This window comes from Rhinolophus ferrumequinum, chromosome 11 (genome assembly GCF_004115265.2).
Source record: "Rhinolophus ferrumequinum isolate MPI-CBG mRhiFer1 chromosome 11, mRhiFer1_v1.p, whole genome shotgun sequence".
Taxonomy (NCBI): Eukaryota; Metazoa; Chordata; class Mammalia; order Chiroptera; family Rhinolophidae; genus Rhinolophus; species Rhinolophus ferrumequinum.
The window spans coordinates 79,857,763-79,885,194 of record NC_046294.1 but is presented as its reverse complement, the minus strand read 5'-3'; the positions used below and the strand labels follow the sequence as shown (position 1 = coordinate 79,885,194).

Sequence of the window (27,432 nt, the reverse complement as noted above, 5' to 3'; positions counted from 1 at the left end):
AAGAAGAAATTGCTATTGATTAGATTCAGCAGTAAATATACATAATGCAGCAGGCAGGAGAACATGATCCCTGCCTTGTAATCTGGCATTTCCATTAGAAAGCATATGCTTATTAAAAGCCTACAGCTGTTAGTGTATTAATGGAATCAGACTGAAGGCCCAACAAATCAGCCAGGAAGTTAATAGAATCATGTTTTGGTAGATGCCTTGCTCAGCCAAGAATAAGACTACAAAAGAAAGATCTTTAATTTCTGCATGACATTTTTTTTACCACCTCTCTCAGAGGCCCTGGGCTTTTGGCCTAAATGTCCTAAATAGTCTTGTATGTCTGGCATAATTAATCTTTACTCTAATCTCGAGGAAATATATTTCATAATTTATGTGAATAACTAAATAAAATTCTTGAGGACACACATTCAGTATTTATCACAACAAAGATTTACCTTCTTCTCAAAGTACTGGAGAAGTCTTTAATCTTAAAAAGTTATTATGCATTGATTAGGGGATGTGCTTTGTATAAGAATTCCCAGTTCATAGTTCATTCTTATGGGCAACTAACATTTTATTGGTATCTGTGCTACGAAGGCAGCTGGTGATTTTCGTTGAGATAGTAACTAAATGAAAGAGTTTTAAGGTTGACCGATTTGGTACTTACTTAGCCTGATGGTGAATCTAATCATTTAACCTGAATGACTACTTAAGATGACTAAGTGACCAACCTCTAGCAGCAAAGAAATGAGAGCTGAAGGTCAGTATAAGATGGGAGAAATGGAGGAATTAGGTGTAGTGAGTGGATTCTGAGCAGATCTTCCTTATGGCTCAATTTAAAACTCTTTGTTAAACCTTAATTGTAAAGTTTCTTGTCATGTTGTCTCACAATGTTTTTAGTTTTATTTTCCATAAAGTAATTCACCACTAGTATTTTGATTGGATTTAGAGTTAAATCCTCATTCATGTGTGAACATCTCTTTACTATGACAAAAGACCTGTTGGGCTAAAAAATGTTGAATATGAATTAGATACTGAATTCACTAATTAGTTATTCATTATCTACCCACATAGTGTTTGTTCAAAGTTTTCTTTACTAACCTGCCTTCCTTGCATTGCTCGAGAGACTCAACAACAATTGTTTTACTTATTTATTTATTTAGTTAGTTAGTTTACCAACAGATTAAATTTTATTTGTTTATAGGTAACTCATTTACAGGCTCCCTCCACTATTTGGAAGTAGAGTGTTCCTACTAAACCTTTCATGAGCCAAACTGGCATAAAACAAAGAAGCAATTACCATTAATTTACATGGAACAATTTTTGAGCATTCCCAGACCCCAAGATAACCTACCAAATCATACCAACTATTGTTTTATATATAAATCCCCTTTGCTACTCATCTTGGAGCACAATAAGGAGAATTATTCATGTAAGAAGCAACCTGAATTGCTGGCATTGGGTTTGTAATTTGAGCAGGCTTTTGATTTGGTGTTTGTATTTGAAAAAAAATTTTTTTCTGCTTACATTTTTTCATGTGAGGGTTGTATCTTTCTTGATCAGCACTCAAATCCTGGAACTTCGTTTTAGATGACTGCTTATCTCTTTGAGGGATTCTAAGCAGGGCCTCCAAAGTGAATTTTGTGTATTCCACATGGACTATATTTTATGCACTTTCATTCCAGATCACCAAATATTGTGCAAATATATCTAACTACTTTATGTGACTTGGTAACAGACAATTTTAGATAAGTTAATCAGCCTGACAAATAATAATAAACAGAAATTTTACATCTCTAGAAAGAGGTTCAGTCAATGTCTTTAAACAATGAATATTTTAATAAGATATGTGGTCTAATGATCTTTTTAGTCACAGTGAAAATGTCAGCATGTTCTTTATCTTTTATGTCAAATGTTAACCCTTGTTATGTTATATATCCACCAAAGATTATAATAAATACTTGTGTGATTTATACATGAATGTTGTAGGTATTTTTAAAAATTCTCTTAGCTTCATCAGATGTTGTATTGACATATTTAATACCATTTAATCATGCAGGCTGAAATGAGATCACCATTTTCTTTCTAGAGCTAAAATAAAACAAAAAGAACATTATAGGTAGTTATTTTTATAAATATGTAATGCACAAAATGAGAAAAATAGTATCAGAGTAAAGAATTCCTACCAATCAATTAAATAGGCAATCCAATGGAAAATGGGCAAAATACTTGAACAGGCACTTCTCAAGAGAGGATATTCAAATGGTATATAAATATATGAAAGGTGCTCAGTTTCACTGGCCATCAAGGAAGTACAAATTAAAACTACACACCCAGAAGAACGGATAAAATAAAAAAGATGAAAAATATTAAGTGCAGGTAAAGATGAAGAGCAACCAGAACTCTTATCCGCTGCTGGTGATAGTATGTGTTTATACAATCACTTTGGAAGTCTGGTTGTAGTATCTACTAAAGTTGAACATTTTCAATTATTTGTTGGTTTTTAAAGATATAACATTTTAAATACTTATGATTAAAAACAAACAACCTTTTATAAATTAGTAGTAGGCATCATATGATACAGTAGAAGAACCCCTGAATGAGAAGGCAGAGGACCCAAATTCGAATTACTTTTTGTCCTCTTCCAGCTGGGTAAACTGGGGCAAGTCTGAGTCTCAATTTCTGCTCTCTAGGATTAATACTTTACCTGCTTAAAGGCAGAGAGATAAAAACTCTGTGATCACTTGCGTCCTTTCTAACCCTTAGATCTAAGATCCACCATCTGTTGGTACTGGGAAAGCTAAATAAAAAGCTGATGATACAACTTATTTATGCCACCATTAATTTCTAATCATTTGTTCTGCTGACATGTTCAATTATAAATATGGCCCCAAACACATAATAAAAAATTTCAAGGTGTGTAACAAAGTATAATCTTAATGCTGTAGATCCTAAGGGCCCCTCACCTTATCTTCACCTCCAAATTGATCTCTTGGTTTTCGTTGCTCTGCAGCGAGGATGCTTTTCAGGAAATGTTCCATATTGGTGAAGAGGAGAAGATCTTTGTTTTTCTTAAGGTACTAGAGAGAGTGTGGAGTACAAAGTTAATACTTTTGCTCCCATTTCTTTTAAGTACTCTTGGATCTTCTTAGCCAGAGTGTAGACTGGAGAGTACTATATATTCATATAATTCTGCTTTTAAAATAAAATGAGATCTCTTTATAGATGTTGTTTGTCAGAGGACTCACATTACAGCTCCATAACTATCCATGTCTTGGGCAAATTGTTTTTAACATTTCTAAGCCTCAGTTTCCTCGTCTATAAATTAGGAATAAAAGTAGTATCTACCCAATAAGTGCATGAGGCAGAGTAAATGAGATAATGCACGTAATCTCCTAGCAGAACATCTGGCATGTGGCAAGTGTGGTATAAACGTTTGCTATTACCTTCCTTATAGTTAGCTCTAGCAGATTGGAATGTGGCAGTATTTAGCATCAAGGTGCACATAAATCTATTTATTCACTAACATAGTAGTGAATAAAAGCCTACATATCAAAAGCCTACTGTGAGCCAGGTACATGGGTTATATCAGGAAACAAAACGAACATCTCTGCCCTCATGGAGCTTACGTTCTAGTAGGGGAAGAAAAGTAATAGCAAGCTTAAGTAAGTAAATTATGTAGTATGTTAGGAAGTGACACATTAAAAAGGAAAGTAGAAGAGAGTAAGGAATAGCTGACGAGTAGGGGGTAAAGAAAGTTGCAAATTAAGATGGGCTAGTCAGGGTAGGCCTCATCGAGAGGGTGGTATTTGAACAAAGACATGAAGGAGGTGAGGGAGGCAGGATGCTCTAACTCCTTAGGTCAGGGTTTCTCAACCTCAGCACTATTGATATTTTTATGGATAATTTTTTTGTTGTGGGGGCTACCCCATACATTGTAGGATGTTTAGCCGTATTCTGGGCCTCTATCCAGGATACCACTAGTTGACATCAACCCCCTCTCCTGAGTCAGGACAATCAAAAATGTCTCCAGACATTGCCAAATGTCCTGTGGGGGAAAATTGTTCCTGGTGAAGGACCACTGCCTTAAAAGAAAGAGTGTTGTAGGAAGACGGAACCCTTAGGAGGGGATTGTGCCTGGTATGTCTGAAGAACAGCAAGGAGGAAACTGTGGTTGGAGTTGAGTGAATGAGGGGAAGAGTAATAGGTGAGGGGGTGGTAGACAAGGGGACTGGGCTTCTTTGGCTTTACTCCAAGTGAAATAGGGAGCCACAGCAGGATTTTGACCTGGTCTGATTTTCATTTTAAAAGGATCACTCTGACTGAAGAGAGGCAAGGTTGGACTCAGGGAAACCAGGTAGTAAGTGTTATAGTAACCAGGCAAGAGATGATGGTGACCCCTTGTACAGGGCTGGTAGTAGTGCAGGTGATGAGAAGTCAGATTCTGGATATACTCTGAAGATAGAGCAACAGGATATCCTGATGGATTTGTTGTGGGGCATATCTAACACACAGAGAGAGAGAGAGAGTTTTCAAGGAAGACTTTGACCTGAAAAACTAGAAGAATAGAGTTGTCATCAATTGAGATGGGGAAGGTTTTGAGTGGAGCAGGTTTAGAAAAAACAATGGTTTGGAGCATGTTGATTTTGAGATACTTATTAGACAGAGGGAGATGAGTCGTGAGCAGCTGGATATATGAATTAAGTTAGAGAGGTGAGTTAGGGCTGAAATAAAAATTTGAAAGTCACTGACATATAGAAGGGATTTAAAGTTAAAGACTGGATGAGATCCCCAACGATAGTGAATATAGACATAGAAGAGAGAGAACAGAGAAGAGAGAGGACTGAATCCTGGCCATCCAACATTAAGAGGCCTGGGAGAAGAGGAGGGATCAGCAAAGGACACTGGGAAGGCATAGCCAAAGAGGAAGGAGGAAAACCAGAGGAGGCTGGTATCCTGGGAGCCAAGTGAAGAATGTGTATCAAGGAGGAGAAAGTGATCAGATGTATCAAATGCTGTTGTTAGGTGAGGACAGGAAACTGACCATTCGCTGTGATTTGTGGGAGCTGGTTTGTAACAGAATTCTGTGATCTGGATAACCAATATCACCGTCTACAGCATCAACTACAAAATAAACCTCTAACTTAGTAACTTATGGAGATTTGGTTACAGAGAGATGTATATGGAACATTTGCTTAGGAGTCAGGAGATCTAGACTCCAGTCTCGGATCCACCATTACAAATAGCTTCATGATTTGGGGCAAATTGCTTAATCTCTCATTAAGTACAAAACGTGACTAAAAATATGTGTTACCTATTTTGCAGGATTGCTGGGTGGATCAAATGAGACAATATATGTAAAAGTGCTTTGAAATTTTAGAAGTTTAATATAAATAATGAAAAGAAGGTATGTTCTTGTTTATAATTCAAGAATGAATTGACCTTTAATGGAGGATGACCTTTTTTAGATCACAGATTTAAATTTTATAGTTTTCATAGTTAGAAAGCTGAGATGATAATATTCTCACAAAAGTGCTTTAAAGGAACACAGTATTAAGAATGCCACTGTGAAGCTTGCACAGAAAACAGCACACTGTAAGTTCGGGTAAATAGGCTACCGCTGGGGCATCTAAATTTAGTCTCTAAGTAGCAGTGAGTTTTACATATGGAATTCTCACTTATTGATAATATGTTAGTGGGACATAAGTTAAGTAACTATGAAGACACATTTGCAATCCCCATGTATGATTCAAAGAGCCAGGTACCCACTGTCTGCCGTGTAGAATACAGAATTAAAAAGACACTGTTGCAGCAGTCAGTTAGCTCAACTGGTTAGAGCACGATGCTGGTAACACCAGGGTTGCTGGTTCAATCCCCGCATGGGCCTGTGTGAGCTGCCCCCTATACAACTAGATTGAAACAACTACTTGACTTGGAGCTGATGGGTCCTGGAAAAACACACTTAAAATAAATAAAAGTTAAAGAAAAAAGACACTGACATATATGGTTTGAGAAGCAGGCTCAGTGTCAAGGCAGTGTACCACCCAGGGAACCCAGAAATATCTGAATAGGTCATACACTGAGGCATTTACTCTGTGAAGAAGTCAGTTTTTTGTTTTTTTGTTTGTTTTTTATTATTGGGGAAGGGGAACAGGACTTTACTGGGGAACAGTGTGTATTTCCAGGACTATTCCAAGTCAAGTTATTGTCCTTTCAATCTTAGTTGTGGAGGGCGCAGCTCAGCTCCAGGTCCAGTCGCCATTGTTAGTTGCAGGGGGCGCAGCCCACCATCCCTTGTGGAAGTCGAGGAATCAAACCGGCATCCTTGTGGTTGAGAGCCCGTACTCCAACCAACTGAGCCATCTGGCCACCGGGGAGCTGAGCGGCAGCTCATTGACTTCATTCTGGTTGCGGAGGGTATAGCTCGCTGGCCCATGTGGGAATCGAACTGGCAGACCCATTGCCCAGAGCTTGCACTCTAACCAACTGAGCCACCCGTCTGCCCCAAGTAGTCAGTTTTAATCAAGACCATGTGCTACACAAGTTAGAGTTAGTTACCTCTTCTGATGACTCTGGCTCCAAGTGAGACTCATGCTTCCTTTCAATGAGTTTAGAGAGAAGATCTCTTCCTCTTTCAGAGATGGGCTGCTCTTCCAGCAGAATAGCACTTATGCTTTGATCCAGCTTCCTGTCCTGGGAAATGGCTGAAATTTGCAGTGTGATAGAGAATGCTTCCCTGAAATAGGCCTTCAACCCCTGGTCAAGGAAAAGGTGAAGGGGGAAGATCAATACCACTTCTAGGCAATTGCTATTAAAGCTTTAGAATCATAGTTGAAAGAAAAATGGGGCTTGAGATTTATCATTTTTACTTGTCCTCATCATGGGTTACTGTTGTCATTTACTATTATGGTGAGGCTTAGTGTTGACAATGAAAGAGCCACAGAAAGTTGTGAGGCTGTTCTCATAGGAAGAGCACTTCTCTCCAGAATTCTTACAGAGTGGTGCATGCATGATCAGGAACGTCTTCCTGGCCAGGCAGTAGGAACCAGAGGCCACCAATAGGACTTCAGTAGATTTGAAATGTTGCAAAGCTGATAGCCTTTATTATCCTGGGGAGTGGGGTCTTAGTCACGGAGAAAGAGAAGCATAAAGCCCTGTGCACCTTGTAAAATGACCTCTGAAAGGCGGGACTGGAGTCCTGATGGAAGTCCTCAGCAACGATGTGGGCCAGGCAGTGGATCAACAGCAGAACGAAGCTTCCCACCGATGCCAAACACTCTCTCTCAATAAACAGTGTGTTTTCAGCCCTCTGGGTGGAGAAAATACCCAAACACAGAGATGGTATCCTCGGGGCACATTTCCACTGCCTTTCTTTTTCTAGTTTTATATAGTCTAAAATAACTTTTCAAATCATAAAGTCAGAGACTCCCTGGGCTTAGTGGAAATTTACTGAAGGAAAGATTCAGATGACAAAGGAAAAATTATTTTAGTTCAACTCTCTGAATAAATCATTTTCTCCACTGCCTCCCAATTTTTTTGCTTTCCTCATCTTCCAGAAAACAAACTGTTGGAAATTCAGAGCAAAATTACTCATGTATCTGTTCTTTATCAATGTTCTCCAATCGCTATTTCCTTATGCAATGGTTCTCGAACTTGACTGTGAATAAGAATCACACTTCAATGATTCCATTTTTGGGGCCCGTCCCAGAACTGCTGGTTCTGTGGGCTTTAGGTGTGAGGCCTCAGCATTTCCATTTTTACCAAGCTCCCCAGGTGGTTGATGCGCGAGGTCCAAGGACCACAGTTTGAGAATCTTGTCTCAGAGGGTTCTCAGGCTATCTTTGTCTTTCATGCCTTTATTGTAATCGATACTAAGTTCTCAAATTCGTGTTGTGGAATTGATTTGAAATAACTTGGTTCATTCTCTTAAAAGGCAGTAGTGCGGCATGAAAGAGACTTAGGTGGTTTGGAATCAGGCAGTTCCGAGCTCTGTCCCTGGAACCAGCTGTAGGTGGCACCACCAACTAGTAGGTAAAACATGAGTTTGGTGCCAAATATACCTGGACTGAAGTTTCACCTTTTGCTGATACTGTGATTCTGGGTAAGTTACTTGGCCTCTCTGGGCTTCAACTTCCTAATTCATAAAATGGGGTCGGGCTGCTGTAAGTTGTAAATGAGATAATGCACGCAGCACATGGTCAAGTGTCTGACACACAGCACTCAGTGAATCCTGAGTTTGTTTTCCCATCAGTAAAATGAGATTAAATGCTTGCCTACTTCATAGATTGCTTTGATGATCAAGTGAAATAATGGCTAGAGAGTACCACAGATGAGTAATTTTTGGTCTCCTTAAACCCCCTAACAACCTCTAGTCAAGTATAAACAATTTCTAGTCCTCTAACATTGATTAGCAGTTCCTCCTCTCACAATCAGGGTTTACCAATGTACTGACATCAGTGTTTAAGGTCTATGTACACCAGCTTGGAGTTTCCACCAAATCACTGACAATCTACATATCTGAAGAACTACCAAGACAGCAACAATTTAGATCCATTTCTGTAGAAAGATGCTGATTGTGCAGGATTTCCTGAAGCTGGAACCATGACTCTTACGGGAAGCACCAGTCTGGAACCACTGGCTTTGGTAATAATAGAGATTCATTAATGTTCACAGAGCCATTATGACTCTCTGGGCACCAGCCAGGACATATTCATTTCACTGATTAGAGAAAGCTCTTACGTGGCGACATTTACTATGCCTTAGCTAAATGATTTATTACCAAGGGGGAATAAAACATGTCAGGACTTGAGAGAGAAAAATGTTTTATAACTTTTTTTTTTTTCCTTCTGTCTATCTTTACTAGACCCTAGAATTATATAACCCCACATCTAGAGATGAATTTGCAGTACCTGATAGAAGAAGCAACCTTGGAAGGCATTGTCAGGGGCTTCCATAGCAGGAAGATGAGAAGCAATCTGCAGGGTGATTTCTGGAGCCTGAAATAATAAAAACCAAGCAGAAATGCAAACAAAACCCATACTTTTGCTAAACAATTCTCATGCAGCTCAGCTACATAGCACCACAAAATCAATGGGAAGTAAGTGCATTAGAACATCAATTCAAATTTTAACAGGGTAAGTTGATTTAGCATACACTCTAGGAAAGTGGACAGAGTATTCAACTGTGTGTTTGATATTTATGGTAACTGCAAGAATGAATCTACTACTTTTCTAAATACAGGTAGGCTAGCGTGGCATCGGGGCACTGGAACCATGATGCCTGGAGTCTAACCTGGCTCTAACCTTCTGGTTGTACTCTTTCTAACCTGGCTCTTTTCTAACCTGGCTCTTTTCTAACCTGGCTCTAACCTTCTGGTTGATTACTCTTGAGTAGGTTTACTCAACCATTCTGTATTTTTCCCCCTCAATTTTAAAATGAGACAAAACTAATAGTATCTATGTCACAGGGTTTTTGTGAAGATTAAATAAATGAGTTAATTCATGCAAATTATTAGAACACTTTCTGGCATATACAAAGTGCTTAATTCATTCTATTTATTATTAATATCATTTGAGAAATTAGACTTTAGATTGGTAGAATGATTCCCATCAGTCCACTTAAAGGACAGACTAGAAAGTTGCCTGCTTCAGGTGCTTAATCCTAAGGAATTTCCACCACCTCAAAACCTCCTTCCTGATCACCCTGACCTTCTTTGTTCCAAGGATGACTGATCCACAGAGAGGCAAGAAACCAGACTTACATGGAGCTGGGGGATGAGCAGGTGCAGGATGGAGAGGCCATACTGGTAAACCACAAACTCCCTGGCAGAAAGCTCTGTGGACTGCACAGTTATCAGCTCTTCCTTCTGCGTTATTTGAGGTTTAGGGACATCCTGCAAAGAGCTTTTTGGGGCTACAGAGATCAAGAAAAACCAGTAATGATTTCACTGACTTTTCTGTACAGTAATGATATATTAATAACAACACAATTCAGCTTAGGAAAAGGTGACTATCCATCCATCCATCCATCCATCCATCCATCCATCCATCCATCCATCCATCTTCCTGTGCTATATACGTGTATACACTGTGCCTCTGGTTCTCCTGCCCATCTTCATGGAAAAGCCATGATTTTCTTCTATTTCATAGGGCTGTTTGGAGCATTAAATGTATTCAGAACAGTGTCTGGTGCACAGTAGGTATAAATGTTAGCTGCATCAGCAGTGTTATTTTCCTACAAAACCATCTCTAATGGGACTTGGCTTTTTAAACATTTTCTGTTGTCATTTTGTTCTTGAGAGGTCAATGACGAAATGCTTGGGTAGCATGATATAGGAAAGAGTGATGAACTAACAGTCAGAAGACATGAGTTCTGGGTCACGTTCTGTGACCCTGGGAAAGCCACTTACCTTTTTTGAGCATCAGTTCTCTCATTTATAAGAAAAATATGAGTTAATTTTCCACTACCTTACAGAATTAGAGTTTGGGTTTCCAAGTGTACACAAAATTGTATATAAAATTGCTTTCAATATTATAAAGTCAACATAATTGTAAGATGAAGAAGGTTGAAGTAGTGGTGGGAACTCTCAAAGGAGGACCCACCTCTCTGCCCACACTCTTCTAAGTTTCCCCCAAAGGCAGGCAGAATTAATACTAAGATTGGTCAAGTTCTGGGTCAGCAAACTTTTTCTGTAAAGGGTCAGAGAGTAAATATTTTAGGCTTTCCCAGCCAAGAGCCAAAACTGGGGTTCAAATTTAGTGTTCCCTGTCATCATGGTAGAAGAGTGGCCTCATTCTCCTAAAAAATCTTCCCTTGTTTCTCTGATAGACAGTGATCTGTCTTTTTGGGAACTCACCAGAATATGGTGCCTGCATCTCCCTTTGGCACAGCCTTTATAATGTTGGATAATTTTTCGTATGGGGACGCAGACTGAGAGCACAGACTCTGGGGTAAGACTTCCTGGGATTGAATTGCAGCTGAACTCAATAGCAGTATGATTTTTGACCACTTCCTTGACCTATTCAGAAACTTCACTTTCTTATCTACAAAATGAGTAAGTACCTACTTCACTGGGTTGTTGTAAAGATTAAATGAGCTAACATATCCAAAGATTTAGAAGAGCACATATTGTATGTACAGCACTCCAGAAAAGTGTTATTCTTCTTTTGACATTTTCCCTCCAATCATTTACAAATGTAAAACCATTCTTAGCTTGTGGGCCATACAAAAACCGATAGCAAACTAGAGTTGGCCTGTGGGACACCGTTTGCTGACCTCTGGTTCAGTTCAAGGATGTTCATAGAACTATGCTTACTAGTGGCCTGCATCGTGGTCAACTGCCAGGAATGCACTCACTTTCTGTTAATCCCTCCACTTGGGAGGTGGGCAAGTTGAAACAGACCCTCAGGGCAAGCCAGGCACATTCTCCTTTGACTTCCAATTCCAAGGAGTGGTAATATGATCTGGGGTCCCTATTGGTGGGGGCAAGCTCTTCTCTCTCTTTGCCTCCTCTGTCTTTCTCCCCATGTGTCACACTTTTTCCCATTAACTCCTTGTGAGATGTGGCTGGTCAGTCTAGGATAAAATCCCAAGGTTTGGATTCAGTGGTAAGTAGGATAATAGAGTGCCTTTAGGAATTTCCTTTTTAGGAATTAGCCAAGTTATTACTACAGTGGGACTTCGATTTCTATTTGTTATTCCTTATATGGAAAAATTCCTTAGGAATCTTAGGGTCAGGGTGTGAAGAAAGGGATGATTGGCTAGGCAGGATTCTGACCTTCCTAGTCCTTGGGGGTTACACCATGGAATACCTTTAGTGTGCCGTGATAATTCCAAATGGGGGCTACCAGGGTAAAGCAGTTACCTGGTTTATGATACACTTGTCCTTGCAGTTCAGCTCTCTCCTTGTAGACCTGGGACCAGATGTCTACTTTCTTCAGGGTGGAGAAGAGTGGTAAGGTCCACATGATGTCAACTTTATCTGCATCTGAACAAAGGGGAAGAGAATAGTTGTTGAAGTAAGGGCATAGAACTCTGGCCAAAGTCAAAAAGAACGAGACATAGCATCAGGTGTGACAGACAGTCTCTAAGATGCGCCCCCCGCCCCATCCTCCCATGTGGATCCAAGCCCCTGTGTAATCCCCTCCCCTAGAATGTGGTTTGGGTCTAGTGATTCGCTTCTAGTGAACAGCATATGGCAAAAGTGATGAGATCAGTATACAACAAGACTGTGGTTTCCCGTTTTTTTTCTTTTGCCCTCGCTCCCTTGCTCTGAAGGAAGCCATCTGCCATGTTGTAAGCTACCCTATGAAGTCAATGTGGCTAGGAATTGATGTCTCTGGCCACCAAAAGTGAGGACTTGAGGTCTGCCAATAGCTGCAAGTGTGCATTTGGGTTCCCCAGTCAAACCGTAAGATGACTGCAGCCCTGGCCTGACACCCTGAAGTAGCCTACGTGAGACCCTGAGCTAGACGCCCCCACTAAGCTGCACCCAGATTCCTGACCCATAGGAACTGTGAGGTAATAAATATTTGTTGTTTTAAGCCACAACATTTTGGAGTAATTTGTTATGCAGTAATGTATAACTAATATGGTGGGTTTCTCTATGTTCTTCTTCAAGAACACATGGCCATACTCTTATGGTGCCTGAAGCCCTTATTAGAACTGGTATTAGAACTTATCAAAACACGGCCAGCATTGGCAGCAGAAGGGAACGTTGGACCTGGATCAGCCTTACCTGTTCCTGGGCCCCAGTGCTCCAATCCTGGGCCATGGCCTTGAGCTCCCACCAGTGCTGCAGTGACGCTCTTCAGGAACGGGATTAATAGTGGGCAGGCAGCAGCCTGGTCCCTGAGAGAAGTGGTGACTGTTCCATAAAATCTGTCTCCAGGGTAATTCTCCAAACACACGGGGGTTCCTGAGGCAACAATCTAGGATGAAATAGAACCTAGTTCCGTGCTTGGTTCATACCTGTCCCACGTGGCTTCTTTGGGAGCTTCTCTCTGAAGCCCCCATCAGAGAATGACATACAGATCTCCTTGGCCACGACCAGAGGTCAATACCTGAGTGTGCAAGAGCTGGAGGCGGCTCAGCTCCCGTTGGTACTGCAGCTGACCGAGGGCCCTGTCCAGGAAGCTCTGTCTCTCCCTCACCACTGCCTGAAACTCGTCAGAGAGATGCTGAACCACCTAGAACACAGGAAACATAATTCCCAAATTAAAATGGAGCTTCTTTCTCTTTCTTCCTGCTCCCTTCCTAGCTCGTCCTCTGCTCCTTGGGCCCACCTATCCCTGAGTATTAATTACGTTGCCCCGAAGAGTCACCTCTGCTGACCTGGGAGGATGTGCTCATCCCTCATGGGGCTTCTTGTTAGCCTCCGAGCCTCACCTTCCAGGGACGGTTCCAGATCTGTGGGCTCTGATTCCTTTTCTTCTGTAGCCACATCTCCTCCTCCTGGGCCTGCAGCCGGCCAGCTGCTTGTCTGAGCTTTTCTGCTGCATGTCCTAAACTCTGCAGGACTTTCCGCATGCCCAGTGCCACCTGTGCCTCCTGTTCCCACTCCTCTCGGTCTGCTGCAAGGAGCAGAGAAAGGGTGACAATTGGGGCTAGGGAGGAGAAGAAAAGACCGTGGTTTATTGGAGCCGGGGGAACCTGCCAGGTCAGAGCTGGGGCCTGGCTGGAAGCCTGGGAGATGAGCACATTCAGCGGGTAGGGGAGACTCCTCACTGGGCAGCTATGGGTGGTGGCACCACTCCCAGAAGATTTCTGCTCTGGGGATCTGTGCCCAGGGGATGCTTTTGCACCTTGGGAGAGTAGGACCCGTTCTGGACCATTCTGCGCACTTAGGGCTCTGGCTCTCCTCTCGGTCTCCTGCAGGCAGCGGGACTCCAGGTTTGCACAGGCCTCCTCAACAGCCCTCAACTGCACAGGACAGGAAGCACAGAGGAATGGGCCATGAGGGGAAGGCCAGAGCTCTGGGCTGGGCCACCTCATGTTGGCCCCTTCTCCCCCGCCTCCATCCTGCTGAGTCACATAGGGAGACTGGAATCTAGGGCCTGGAGCTGGGGAATCTTGGGAGTTGTCTGCCCTGAGATGGGCTCCATTCAGGTAGTCAGGGAGAGGAAAGGGCTTCCCACTTCCAAGGGAAACCTGTGAGTCTGGGCTGACAGGCGGGTGGGGGCTGTGAGGTGGTGCTTCTCGGCCTCACCTGCTGCCTGGCATCTTTGCCTGGAGTGGAGAGCAGCTCCTGCCTCAGGTTCCCTAGGTGTTCTGCTAGCCGCGCCTCTTCCTGCTCCTGGTGATGCCAGTACTGCTCCCGGGCTCTCAGCTCGCTCTCCAGGGTGTCCAGCTACCACATCCAGCTTGTTTAGGCCCATAAGCTATTTCTCCTCCCAGCCCCACATGGTCTGGCTGAAGATTCCAAAGCTCCTCAAGACATGGGTCTCTCCCACCCCTGGGTACCCATGACTAAGCTTGGTGAGGCAGTTGACTTGTTTGTAAAAGGGAAAATAATAACCATTCACCTTCTTCAAGCTCCCAGGCCCTCCCTCCCTCCTTCTAACACCTGGACTCTCCAGAGTCACCCAGCCTTCTTCCCACCTTTTTTCTTGGGAGGCCAGGGGAGACGGCACATGGCAGTGGGAAGTCGTTCTCACCTGCTCATATCTCCCCTTCATACTCATCTGTGAAACTGTGAGCTGGGCTAGAATTTAAATTTCTTGCCTTCTAACGAGATTCTTTTATAACATCTCCATCTTTGTTTTTGAAACTGTAACTAGTCTGAGAAGGTATGGGAGAATGCTAAATCATTTTCATTTCATGGAGATATGCCAAGGGCTGAATTACTGCAATAGCCTCTTGACAGAGCTTTCTGCTTCAGTCTGGCCCTGTTCCCATCTATCCTCTGCACTGCTGCTGCCAGAGAGAACTTTCTAGAATGCTGATTATATATACACATACATAAGAATAAAAATGTCTGAGAGGTGTGCCAACCTGTTAATAAAAGCTGCATTTGGTGAGAGACTAGAGGAGAGTAGTGTCTGGATAGACGAGCACGATCGGGGGTGCTGATGGTAGATGGAGTGAGGAATGGAATGGAGGGAGCTTTTGATGCTTCATTTACATAATTAAAATGTAATAGGATTATGAGTAATTTGTTTCCTACTTCTATTGTTACATATTTTCCAAATTTAAAAGTCTTAAAAATATTTATATCTGATCATATAACGTACCTACTTAGAATCCTTCAGTGGCTCCTCATGGTTTTCACGATGAAAGTCACATTTCTTGGCCTCAGCCAAACATACAAGGCTTTTCAAGATTTGTTTCCTGCCTTCCTCATTGGAATCTCCTGCTGCCTTTGCCCCTACACCTTCCTCATTCTCCTAGGACTTCTGTGATCTCACATCTGCCACCTTGGCACTTGCTGGCCTCGAGGCCTTTTTCTGATGTTTCTTCAGGTTTCAGCTCAGGTGTTGCCTCTTTCGGAAAGCCTTCCTTGAACTCTCCTCCATGTGGCCTAAATGGCCCTCGTCTGTGCTTGTAAACCACAGTGAAGAAAGGAACCCATGTCCAGCCAGTTCCCTGAAGACAGCAACCCTGTCTAGCTGCCTTTCCATTTCAACACCTAACACAGTGCCTAGAACATAGAAGGTTCTCTATATGGAGTTGCTGAGTGGATGAAGAAGTGAATAGAACAAACTTCTCTTACATACCAGCCCATGGCCTCTCACTCCCCGAGGCAGGGCCTCCAGCGTCTGGACAATGGGCACCACCACTCTGGTAGACGGATCCGTTTGAGCACCAATGACAGGACCAGGCTCCCCAGTCAAGGGGTCTATGGCTTGAGCCCCAATTGAGATTGGGACAAGACCTGTGGGGTACCAAGCCCACCACTGGCTTTAGTACCCAGTGATGGGGGACAGAAGGAAGGGCAGTCATGGGAAGAAAGAAACACGGCTGGAAAGGAGCTTACAAAGCCCTCGGAACCCCTTTAACTCTTTGAGGGGCTGCACTGGATTGGAGGACTTTCTGGCGGCCACAGATCCTGAGGGTAGGGGTGGGTGGTGAGTTTGTGAAGCACTAGTCTTTGAAAGGACCAAATTTGATCAGTGGGGGTTAATGACTGGTGGTTTTGGGGTTTTGGAATATCTGAGCACCTTTATTTTGGGTCACAGCAGCCCAAGCAGAAGCGTCAGAATGACACCATTCCTTGCCACATGAGTGAGTGGACTGGGGGAACCCCTCTGAGATTTACAGGGTTTTCTCTTCCCAGGCTAGGTCACATTCTTGGGACTTTCAGAGGCCACAAGTTCCCTCCTACCTTTGCCGTTGGCATCTTCCATGGAACCTGCCAGGGGAGTGGCATCAGCTGCATTCCCATCACTCTCCATGCCCAGGATGGGTACCATGAGCCCGGAGCCCTCAGGGTCTGGGATCTCCATCCCATACAGGACAGGGACCCACAGTTCTGTCCCAGGATAGCACATCATTCCTAACAGAAGGGGGCGGGGATACAGAGAGGAGGAGATGAGGGGTAAGCGCCACGCTGAAGGTCTGTCCAGGTTCAAAGGGCTACATCCCTGGCCAGAGATGCTTCCCACAAAGATTTCATTCGTTTCCACTGGGGCCAAGCTTAGCAGTTTGAATTCAGAAGGGACGAACTGAGTGACATCTGGACATTTGGGAAGCTGGAAATAATTTCTAGGCTACACTGAAGAGGTAGATGAGAAGAGGACAAACATTGATGAGTACCTACCATAACCAGAACCTGAGCTAAGAACTCCATATAAGTTATATTTTCTTTGTTCTCACAATTAAATCTCTGAAGTATGTACTATATCAATCCTCATTTTAAAGATGCCAAAACAGAGGCAGAGCGAGGTTTAGTAACTTGCCCAAGGTTAAAGATTTAATAGATGGTGGAGCAGGTCTTCAAACTCAAGTCAGCTCTGACCCATACTCTGGTTCTTTTTTGTCAAACCATGGGCAGAAGGATGCTTCTAGAAAGAGCAAGTGAGATAAGCTCTGGGAAGATTCTATTCCTACTTCCTGTTCCTGTCCTTCCTTGCATTAATGCTGGGGCGGGGGCGCCTAGAGGATTTGGGTGGGCTCCTCTCCTGAGTTTGTTAACGGGAAGTTGAAGGTTGTTGCAGGAATAAAAGTGAGAAGAGCACTGAGGACTCAGACTCAGGAGTCTTGGGCATTAGGCCTGGCTGTGCTGCTAACTAGCTATGGGGACCCTGGCTGGGCAAGTTACATCATTCCCTGAAGTTCAGATTGTCAATGGAGTATGGGTATAATAACACTTGTTATGGTGTTTGGGGAGCCTATAAAATAAGAGAATACATACTTTATAAACATAAAGTGTTGAGACCCAGTGAATTGTCAAGAGTTTAAAAGACCGGGAGGCAGCCAAGCATCGCTGGGTCAGGGCACGAAGTCATTGAATTCCTTCTCTTTCCTTGTACGGGTCATGGGTGTGCATGGCCAGTGGGGCTGCAGTCCTATCCCTGAGCTTACAGGCTAAGCATCACTGAAGCACCACTGGCCTGCGATTTCAGGGCCTGAGAGTTAGGTCAACATGTACCTATCCTGCCACCGCTGGCCTCGATGCCATGTGCTGCCTCCAGCTGTCGCTCCAGTCTCCGAGCCTGCTGTAGGACATGGTGCAGACTCAAAGCCAGTGCATGTCTCATGTCCCTGATGGCAGCCTCCAGAAGCCGCTGTACCCTTGATGCTGGCCTCTGCTGGTACCGCCGAAGCACTGCAATCACTTGCCTCTGGGCCACCAGCACATTGGCGTCCAGCAGGGCCTGTGACCCTCCCATGTGGGGCAGTGTCCGGCCCTCCTGTCGGGAAGCACCCTGGAGGCGGACTGTCTTTCCACTCAGTGGCTCCACAAAGTTGTCACCAGGTAACATGAGGTTCCCTGAGGCATCTCGCAGCCCTCCCAGTGCCAGCACCTGACCTGAAATTGGGAACTCAAGAGGGTGAGGTGGAAAGGGGATGCAACAGAGATGCAGACAGGTAAGGCGTGAGGACCAGGGCCTAAGGGCAGAAGGAGCCACAGAGGTGGGGGATTGGAAGCTGCAGGTTGGGGGAGAGTAAGGGGCAAAGGACAGGGCACAGTGGTGGCAGGAGGGGGAATGATGCCCCTTCTTGGTTGAAAACATCCATTTACTTTTACTGCAGAACCAGCTCAATTCTCTTTTTCCTCTCTGGGGCACTCTGCTGGAGATGGGGGAAAGGGTGAGCTGGGAAGGAGAGGGAAGGTGGGGATAAGAGGCAGAGTGAGGATGGTAGGTGGAAAGACCGGCTGGGGTGAGGGTCTAGGAGACTGGGGGTGGGGGTGTGGGGATGGGGAAGCCAGGCCAGGCAGGGAGGAGAGAGGTTGAAGGACAGCATTGAGGGCCGCCAGGAGACCTGTGTTTTCGTCCAACCCGACTCCCAGGATTGGTGAGATGCCTCCTGTGACTGGATCCTCCATGGGACTCCCCAACTCTAGCGGAGCCAAGGTCTTGGTGAGGGGATTGCAGTATGTACCCCCAAGAGTGAGCCACTGCCTTGTTTGGGGGTGCAGAGTCACAGCGAGCACAGGCACCTCGATGCCGGTAATGGGGTCAGTCATGAGAGCCCCCAGCTGTGATGTCCTTCTTGGCTGCAGGATGGGCAGGCGGGTGGCTGCAGGGGACTCTGTGGCAGGACAGGTTGGGTAGGGCACATAGGGGAGGATGGCAGCTTCCGATGTTCGGACACCACCTGGGCGGAGACAGGGAGGCATAGATACCCTCGACACACCAGTCTCCCTCCCTAGCGCTGCCCAGCCGGAGCACAGAGTGGCTTCCGCACTTGCTTTCTTTCATCTAGCCGCTCCCTCTAACGTGGCGCCCTCTGCAGCAAGAATGTTAAAGTGAGGAAGTGGGGAGAAAGCGGTTACTGATCTGCTGGTCACCAAGCCCTCTCACCCCGTGCAAAGAGAGAGCCCTTCCTGCGCTGTGCCCCTGGGGGTTCATTCCAGAGTGCCCCACTGAGCCCAGGGCTGGGCTGGGGCTACTTAGCGGTCAGGGGCTCACCGGAACTGAAGTCAGTGGTGGGCACCAGGGTGGCTCCCTGCAGATCGTATCCCAGATTTCCAGCCTCGGGCAGCACCCGCCCAGTGTCAGGGTGGACGAAGTAGCCATGGGGTATGGACCCTGCGTGGCCACTGGCTGGAAGCATTGCACAGTTGGGGCCAGGGACCATTAACTTGGTGATGGGATCCACACTGATGTCATCAGCGTCCCTTTCAGGGCCTGCTGAGGCTGGAGGAAAGCAAATGCCTGCTCAGCCCAGGGTCTGAGGCCAACAAGGAAGGCAAGGGGCTCCCTTAGCTGGTGACTAGACGCTGAGCCACCGTCAGGAAGCGCACCACAACCCCCACAGTAGGTGCTTCCCGAGGGCAGGGGATCTCATCTTTTGCTGAGTCCAGGGCAGGACTCCACATTCAAAATGTGACGCTTTGACATCATTATGTTGCAGGCCGGCAGTAACTGGAAAAGCCTTGGGGGATGGTGGTGACAGCGCATGGGGTGATCAGATGGGACTAGGGGAATCCCAGCACTCAGCATGCCCCACAGGGTTCCCAAGGGGATCCTTCTCCCACTTTTCCTTTCCAGGCAAGCCCAGCGTTTTCCAAACTTGGCGGTTTGCATTCATCTGTCAGGCTTTTGCACTCAGGAAGTGCTACTTTATACATACAGTTATAATTTGTGGTGGTTTTGTTTCTTTCCTTCTCTGTTCTTCCCATTTTTGAAGCTCCTTCTTCTGTCACACAGACACTTGCTCAGAGCACTGCACAGGAAGCCCCTCCCCCCCTTGGGGGTTTCCACTTTGTTTTGTCCTTCTCCCTTCCTCCCCTGCAGAGTGTCTTGAGGGTGGAACTCTAGTTACTGCAAGGCCTGTCACCCTGAATGCAGGGCCAGGTTTCCTGGGGGCCCTGGCTGAGACCGAGAAGGGCTCACCTGGCCGCAGCAGCTCTGCCCCCGTGCCGGTGCCCAGGATGCCCCAGGCCTTCAGGCGGTGGCCCTCCTGCAGCAGGGCCTGGGACAGTTGGTCCAGCACAGCATCCAGCTGGGGGACTTCCCTGCAGGGGCATGGGGGCGGGCTCATCGGGGGAGGGGCAATTAGGGATGGAAAAAGGACACATTGGTGTGGCCAGTTCCAGGACCCAGTGAAGCCACCCTCATTCTTCCCCCAGTGCAGATCTCACTAAGTACACACCCTTTGGGGTTCTGCCCAGCCTGAGAGGACTTCTTGGGCCTGGAGCCTGTCTGTGCCTTCAGTAGCCGCTGAGCTGCCATCAGTACTGAGGAGAAAGAGGCCCACTGGTCCTGCCTGGCATGGAGGTCTTGGCGAAGGAGCTTTAGTTGATAACTAAGGCATGCTGCATACTCGCCTGCCAGGTATCCCCTTTGCCTGGCCTCCTCCTCCGCAGCCCTGGCAGCTTCCTCAGCAGCCTGGGGGCAGAGAAAACCCTGCTGGCATATCTGCAGGGGCTACAGCCAACCAGAGACAGCAGCCTTGGGGACTGGACCCCCAGCTTCCCCTGGGAACTCCAGAGCATTCTGGGCAGGGATGGCCGCAGTGGCAAGGGGAGTGAGAAATCCCCAGGGGTGGGTGTGGGTGTGGGGCTAAAAACCCTGGGGCCTGGGAGATGGAATGGGTGGGAGACATGCTCAGAGGAGAGCATGGGCCTCAGTGAGGCGGGAGAATCACATTTGGGCACAAGGGCCAGATGGAAAGGTGTGTAAGAACACAGCCCAACCTGTTGCCGTTCCTTCTGGGGGCTCCCCAGAATCTGGTCAGTGGAGGCTGGGATGCCACGCTCAGCACCCCACAGCTGCCGGAGAGAATGGGCTTCACTCACAAGTTTGAGGCAGAGGAGTTTGAGCTGTGAGAGATGGTGTAGTACTCCCATGAGCTTGGCTACTGGAGCCACCCAGCCTCTTTCACTGCTGTGATTACAGCGCCCCCTGCTGCTAGTTTGTGGAGGGACTCCCGAGGACAAAATGTCTGAGACACTTGGAAGGAATGGGGGTGGAAACCGGTTGAAGAAGCTGCTGGCAAGTGTCAGTTCGCACATTCCGTCTGGGAAACTGCTGGCCTAGTTTACATACGTGGACTTCTAGTGTGTTCTTTTTGCTCCCAATATCTGTCACGTACTGCCTGAATTTACTCACCCAGTTGGGCTACTGAAGACCAGGAATGGGGATCGAAGAAGAAACTCTAGAGGTGGCCTTGGTAGAGTCCTACTATTGATCTGAGGCCTTACATCTCAGAAGCTCAGTCTTAAGTGTAATCTGAAACCTTCTATCTTCCCTCTTGTATGCTCTCCTTTTTTATGATTCCTTACTGATAGACTGAGGATTTATTTATGCTCTACGTCCCATAATCAACCCTCCCAGAGGCGAATCTGTTTCCAGCTCCACTTGCTTGCCCAGCTTCTCCACTTACCTCTTCCTTGGTCTGGCTGAGTTTGGTCGTCACTGACAGAGACTGCCTGAACAGGACCCCAAAGAAGGTTTCGGTGTCAAACCACTCCAGGTCCACCTGCTCCTCGGTCCCCCAGCTCCCACCTATGCAGGGACAGGAAGCAGGATTATCCTGCTGAAATGCAAACATGAGCTTCCCTGCAGATCCTCAATGGTCTAGACACAGTCTTGCTACTGAAAGTACGGTCCTTGGAAGAGCAGCCTCAGCTTTGCTGAAGAACTTGTTAGAAATGCAGAATTCTAGACGCCATCCCAGACCTCCTGCAGCAGAAGATCCCTAGGTAATTTGTAATCTCACCGAAGTTTGAGAAGAACAAATGAATCCCAGGCTGCCGTCTAAAGACCATGTTTTGAGTAGCAAGGGTAGACAGGCGAAACACGTCAGCGTGACATATAAGGCCTTCTGCAGGTTGCTCCTCTAGGTAGTACTGGTCATTCCCTGACTTGGTCACTCTGTACATGGTTATGTCACTTCTGTTTTGGAAACTTTGTTCTTAGATGTCCCTGTCCCCCTCTACACTTTACACTCCTAGAACCTGACAGTATCTGGCATACAGTAGCCACTCAATAAATATTTGTTGAGCAAATGAATGAGTGAATGAAGAGGAATGGAACAATGAGTAATCTAGGAAGATGAACAAAGGAAGCAGGAGCTGGCCAGCTGGATTTGTGAGCCCCTCTGGGATTCTAGCCCAAGTCTGTCACTCACCATGACCTCCCTCAATCCTGGGGGTATCAGAGTCTTGGTGTGATCCGCCTCTCCTCACTGATGTCATCCCAGTTCTTGGAGAAGTGTAGGCGTCCAGGTTGTATCCTTGCTGATGCTTCCTGAAGGTGGGGTAGGGAGCAGCTTTCCGAGCCCAGCTCAGGCGGTGGCACTGAATCTACAGGGTACATAACGGGGTGCTGGGAAGGAAAGGGGGAAGTGAGGGGGAAGCATCCTTTCTGAAGACTCTGAGAGGAGGAAGATCCCTGCTCAGCTATGGTTAGGGAGCACCTCATCGTCTCTTGTTTGGACCATTTTAACAGCCTACGTCTTTGGGGCTTTCTCCTCCCTAATCATCTCCGTCTTCCACCCTACGCTACAGTAAGCATAAGTCTTGCTAGAGAAAAAAATGGAAGTCCCTCTAGGGTTTCTCCCTCGCTCAAATTTCTTAATGGATCCCCACTGCCTAGAGAATAATGTCCAAACTTCTTAGCAGGGCCCCTGAGACCATCCACAACTTGGTCTGTCTCCCAGTGCCAGCCCCATCCCTGTCCTTGCACCCTAAGCTGCAGTCTCAGGGGACCACGTTTGGTGCCCTGAGCAGCTGAATGCCGTGTCATGCCTCTGTGACTTGATCATAATACTCCCTTTCTTCTCCTCCCTCCTCTCCTCCCAATTGCCTTACCCTCCCACCGCCCAACTCACCAACCCCTTTGTTAGTACAGGGACTGCATTCTTATAGTCTCATATTTCAAGCCTCATTCAGGAATCACCTCTTCTGGAAAGTCTGACCCACCAGGGAGACCAGTCAACTCCCTCCTTTGTGTAGCCAGGGCACTCTGGACATACTTTCACCACAGCTCTGAGACACTGGCTGACATTTATGTGTTTCCTTGTCTATATTCTCCCTACTAAACGTGGCCCACTGGAGGCCTGAGGCTGTACCTTTGTCACTTTGGCATCTTTGCAACTGTTATAATGCCTACTGCAACAGAGGACTGGAAGACCCATTTACGTGGGATTGGAGTGGCATAGTGGTTAAAATGTCACTAGTCCAGCTTTACTCACCAACAGAAGTAGGCAGAGACCCAGCAGCAGGACAATCTCCCCTAGGATTCCCGGCCAGTCAGAACTCTTCGGGGGCCTGGGGATCCTGGCAATGCCAGTTTGGATGAGATACCTGGGAGTCGTGGAGGTGTAGGGCCCTTCCCCAAAGCACTGGCCCCCTGGCGGGAGGGTACGGATGTACTGGATGGAAAGAAGTCTGTTCAGCCTTTGTCCCACTGTCTGCCAGAGACTGGCGGGGGGAAAATGTGGGAACCCAGGGCTGTCAATATTCACTGAATAGTCCAGATCTTTATGCAGACCTGAGGGGAGCAGAAGTTGGGTTTTCCCTGCCAAAAGAATTCATGTAAGATAACTACTTGTCTGCATGTTCCTGGGCTAAGTCAACACACCCTCTTAGAAATGCAGTGAGAGGCTGAGATACTAAATCCTGCATTTGACCAAGACAGAGCACCAGCATCAGTGGTGGCATCATGTGCTGGACACATGGCTCACAGCCTGTGTAAAGGGGCTTGGGGTATGTGCACTCAGGACGAAAGAGGGTGGCGATGGGGAAAAGGACGAGGGCCGTGAGAGACAAACAGATGCTCTGATGTCTTTCCATACACATTGAATTTTCATCCTCAGTCTTCCCCTCTTCACACATCACAGGTTGGGCGTTATAGAGTAACTTCTTGGCGCCCCCAGAATTATCTGTTAGGACTGAAATCTGGGGTGGGGGTGGGGCATCCATGGCATCCCAGATCTCTCTGGGATGGTTATGAGGCGGTATTTTTTAAAGAGAGGGGAGATACAGGGATAATGTCTTATATGAAGCAAACCATCATAGACAAACCATCTTCCGATGCCGGTTGCTACTCAGACAGAAGACATAGACCCCAGGCTGCTGGAACTGGTGCAGAAAGAGGAAGGGGCTTTGATCATGGAGGGGGGATTCCTCAGCCAGGGCCCGGAAGCGTCCCCAGTCAAACTCCCTCAGTGTGTTATAGAAGTGGCCCCTGGGGATAGAGAAAAGAGGGGGTGCACTGTCTATTAGAGGCGGCTGTAGGCACAGGAGCATTTCCCCGCCAGAGTCTTGGTGGTAGGGCCATGTTCTCTGGATACTCACTGGTCATACTCAGGGTAGTGCTCACGGGTCACCAGGAAGGCCAGTGTATCGTTGATTTGGAGGCAGACTGTGGGGTTTCGGATGCCTGGCTCTGGGGGTGACAGATCCCCAAGGTGTGTGGAGTTGAGGCTCAGTGACCAAGGAGCGGACAGATGTCCTTCCCTTAACTTTCCTGGTCAAGATGGAGAACATGAGGGAGAGCAGCCACTCTTCAGATGGATTCATGCTGGGACTGGGAAGGGTGGAGGAGGCCACAGGTGTCAGCGGGGACGCTCACCTGCACCCTGGCCTGGGAGCCTGGGCTCTCTGAGGGGCAGGCTGAGGGCAAGCAGCAGTTCACGACCCGGTCTGGTCAAGCCCAGAAAGCCAGTCTCTAGAACAAGACAGGGCCCGTGGAGAGAGTTTTCCTGGTGCATGGACATAACTGACGATTTCCATCCCTGATTTGCATATGGAAGGATTCAACTTTCTGAAAAACTGAGGGGTCAGAATCCACGTGTACTTCTTGGGGAGCCCTCAGCTTCTACTTGCAGGGGCAACGCTTACACCGGGCATGGACAAGGCTTGCCCACATGTGGTCCTGTGCCGCGGGCCTCCCTGGGGCCACCCTCTGTCCAGCTCTCTTACCGTCCATCCAGACCACATACAGAGGGACAGGCTTCTGCCTTTGGTCTAAGTTGCAGGGATGGCCCACAGAGCGTGGTGAGGAAGGCCTGTCCAGAAGGTAAAATTCCTGGGAACAGGGAGGTCCAGTGTTAGTTCTTCCCTTAAGACACTATAACACACTGGCTGGCAGGGAAGTGCTGTCTGAGTGTCGTGTTGGAGGGCGGTGGTGGTGGTGGAAAAGGTTGAGGAGCTCCGTGGGGCAGAGGCAACCTGGAGTGATGACTCTGGGTATGTCTCTTGCTTACGTGGAAATATTTCCATAGCAGTTCCCCTTCTTTAATGGACACAATGAGTTATTCAAGGAGTTTGATAGGATGAGATTAAATTAACAATGGGGGCTATTTTTATGGTACCAGAGATTGTGCCAGTGACATGGGTCAGTGAGCAGGGCCTGAACCCGGTGCCCATGTGTGTCACATACACTCCCCCATTCCCCCTTTGGAGGCAGAGGCCACAGGTCTCTGCTTTCAGCAGTGGCCCAGCTCAGCATGGGGTTGGACTTCAGGGCACTCTACCTGGCTCCCGGTGTCTTCAGAAATGGAAATCTGTGGGATGCCCTCAGAGCAGCTGAGCTGTAGGATGTGTCTCTGTCTCTCTGCGCACGGGGGGCCACACATTCCACTTGAGTATTGTCCCCAGCACTGACAGAGCCCCAGGCCTGGGTCATAGCCACGGGCATCTTCTGGTGTGGCACATACCTGTACAAAGACTAACTTTTGGGGACCCTTCCCTGGGGGAGGCTCCCACCAGTTCTTTCCAGCTTCAGAGTGTAGCTGTTTCCATGTTTCCAGAGAAATGCTAGTGGAACGAGCCCAGAGGCCCAGAGGTTGGGCATGTGAACGGTTGGGCAGAGGGCCAGGAATGCAAGGGGTGCAGTGTATCAGCAGCCTCCTACCTCGTTGGCACAGTGGTCATTCCATTGGTCCTTGGTCAAACACAACCCCTCCTGGTTCCAGGTGGCCCCATCCTTGCAGCTTTTGTATTCCCGCTGGACACAGCCCCTTGGCTCCCCAACGTCTTGGTAGCCTGGGAGGCAGGGGCATAGCCCATCACTAGGCTGGGGGTTGGAGAGGGAGGGAATACAGTTTCAGGCTGGCTGGTTAATACGTGGTTGTAGTGAACTACACACGACCCCTTGGCTGTGACTCTGCCTGACATGGGCCAGAAAATAAGGGTGTGGTTGGGAAAGTGAGGGATCAACCTCCTGGACCGGGCTGGACAGGAGTCAGATCAGAGGGGAAGGTTCCTAGCACATGCTGGTTAGGATCCATTTTGATCAAAAAGTCTTGGGAATTTTAGGAAAGGAGGAATTCACAGGCATATTTATCGGCTTATGGGAAAAGTTCAAGTTGGAAGGCGTTGGGCAGCATGTGTTTTGAGAGTGGTCATTGTGGAGAATAATAAAAGTCTGCCCGTTCCTCCTAGTAGGTTTGCCAGATTTAGTAAGAAAAATAGAGGATACCCAGTTAAATTGAATTTCAGATAAATAATTTCTTTGTATAAGAACGTCCCATTCAATATTTGAGACCTACTTATGCTGAAAACTCATCAATAATTTATCTGAAATTCAGGTTTAACTGGGCAACCCTACCCCCATGTCACTTGGAAACCTGAGCTAACCCCGGTCGGGTTACACCTGAGCTGAACTTGACTAGAGACCATAACAGTCCTGGAAATGCCCCCTGTCCTTGGGTCCCACCACCAGAGGACATACCTGGAAAACTTGGCCGGGCCCAGGGCAGATGCACGTCTCCTTGCCCTCTTCTGGCTGCGTGGCCACCGAGCCACAGGGATAACAGGCATCCTGGCCAGGCCAGGGGTTGAAGAATCCCCGAGGGCAGAGATGGCAGAAGGGGGTGTTGTGGGGACTCACTCTGGAGAGGAAAGTTCCAGGGGGACAGGGAGCAGGTGGTAGACTAGGACAGAGTTTACCTGTGGAGTTACAAGTGCACAGTAATTAGGGCTAAGACTAAGCTCCCGGAAGCTATGAGGCCCCAGGTGATTTCCCCAGGGGCCCTAGGTGGATCCCTGACTGCTCTTTTTCCTGATGTAGGGGCTTCTGACCAGCCTAGGTATCTCCTAAAGCCAGCATCTCCCCTCAAGGATGTTTTTCTTTCCCCACTAGTCAATTTATCCCCAACTCCTTTGGAGCAAATTCAGTCCCAAGCCCTACCCTGTGGACACCCTGCTTGCTCCGGCTCTTCTTCTGTACAGGGTGTCGTGTCCCCACAGTCCTGAGGATTCTTCCTGTTCAGGCACGTGGCGCTCTGGAGGGCAAAGCAGAGGAGAGCTACACAGGCCCATGTCCCGAAGGGGAAAATCCTCACCTTCTGAGCAGGGTTGAGAGTGGCAGGGAGAGAGGCAGACAT

The 27,432-nt window shown here is 47.0% G+C and overlaps 1 protein-coding gene across 1 annotated transcript; it reads right to left on the bottom strand.

Annotated features, from left to right (window-relative positions):
• Positions 1-1,855: 1,855 nt before the first annotated feature.
• On the bottom strand, positions 1,856-27,432 carry LOC117029780 (uncharacterized). The gene is made up of 31 exons (XM_033118956.1): positions 27,237-27,432; positions 26,778-26,995; positions 25,959-26,120; positions 25,579-25,761; positions 25,025-25,130; positions 24,675-24,770; positions 24,398-24,569; positions 24,125-24,287; positions 23,293-23,472; positions 22,228-22,402; positions 21,481-21,602; positions 20,792-20,917; positions 20,248-20,483; positions 19,989-20,110; positions 19,062-19,289; positions 18,412-18,747; positions 17,576-17,956; positions 16,310-16,480; positions 15,702-15,859; positions 14,195-14,335; positions 13,791-13,908; positions 13,375-13,559; positions 13,050-13,175; positions 12,725-12,917; positions 11,852-11,974; positions 9,749-9,900; positions 8,898-8,984; positions 7,151-7,297; positions 6,547-6,744; positions 2,955-3,068; positions 1,856-2,079 (listed from the first exon to the last, which is right to left on the bottom strand). Exons 1-31 carry the CDS (start codon positions 27,430-27,432, stop codon positions 2,074-2,076), a joined length of 5,121 nt encoding a protein of 1,706 aa, XP_032974847.1. The 3' UTR covers positions 1,856-2,073.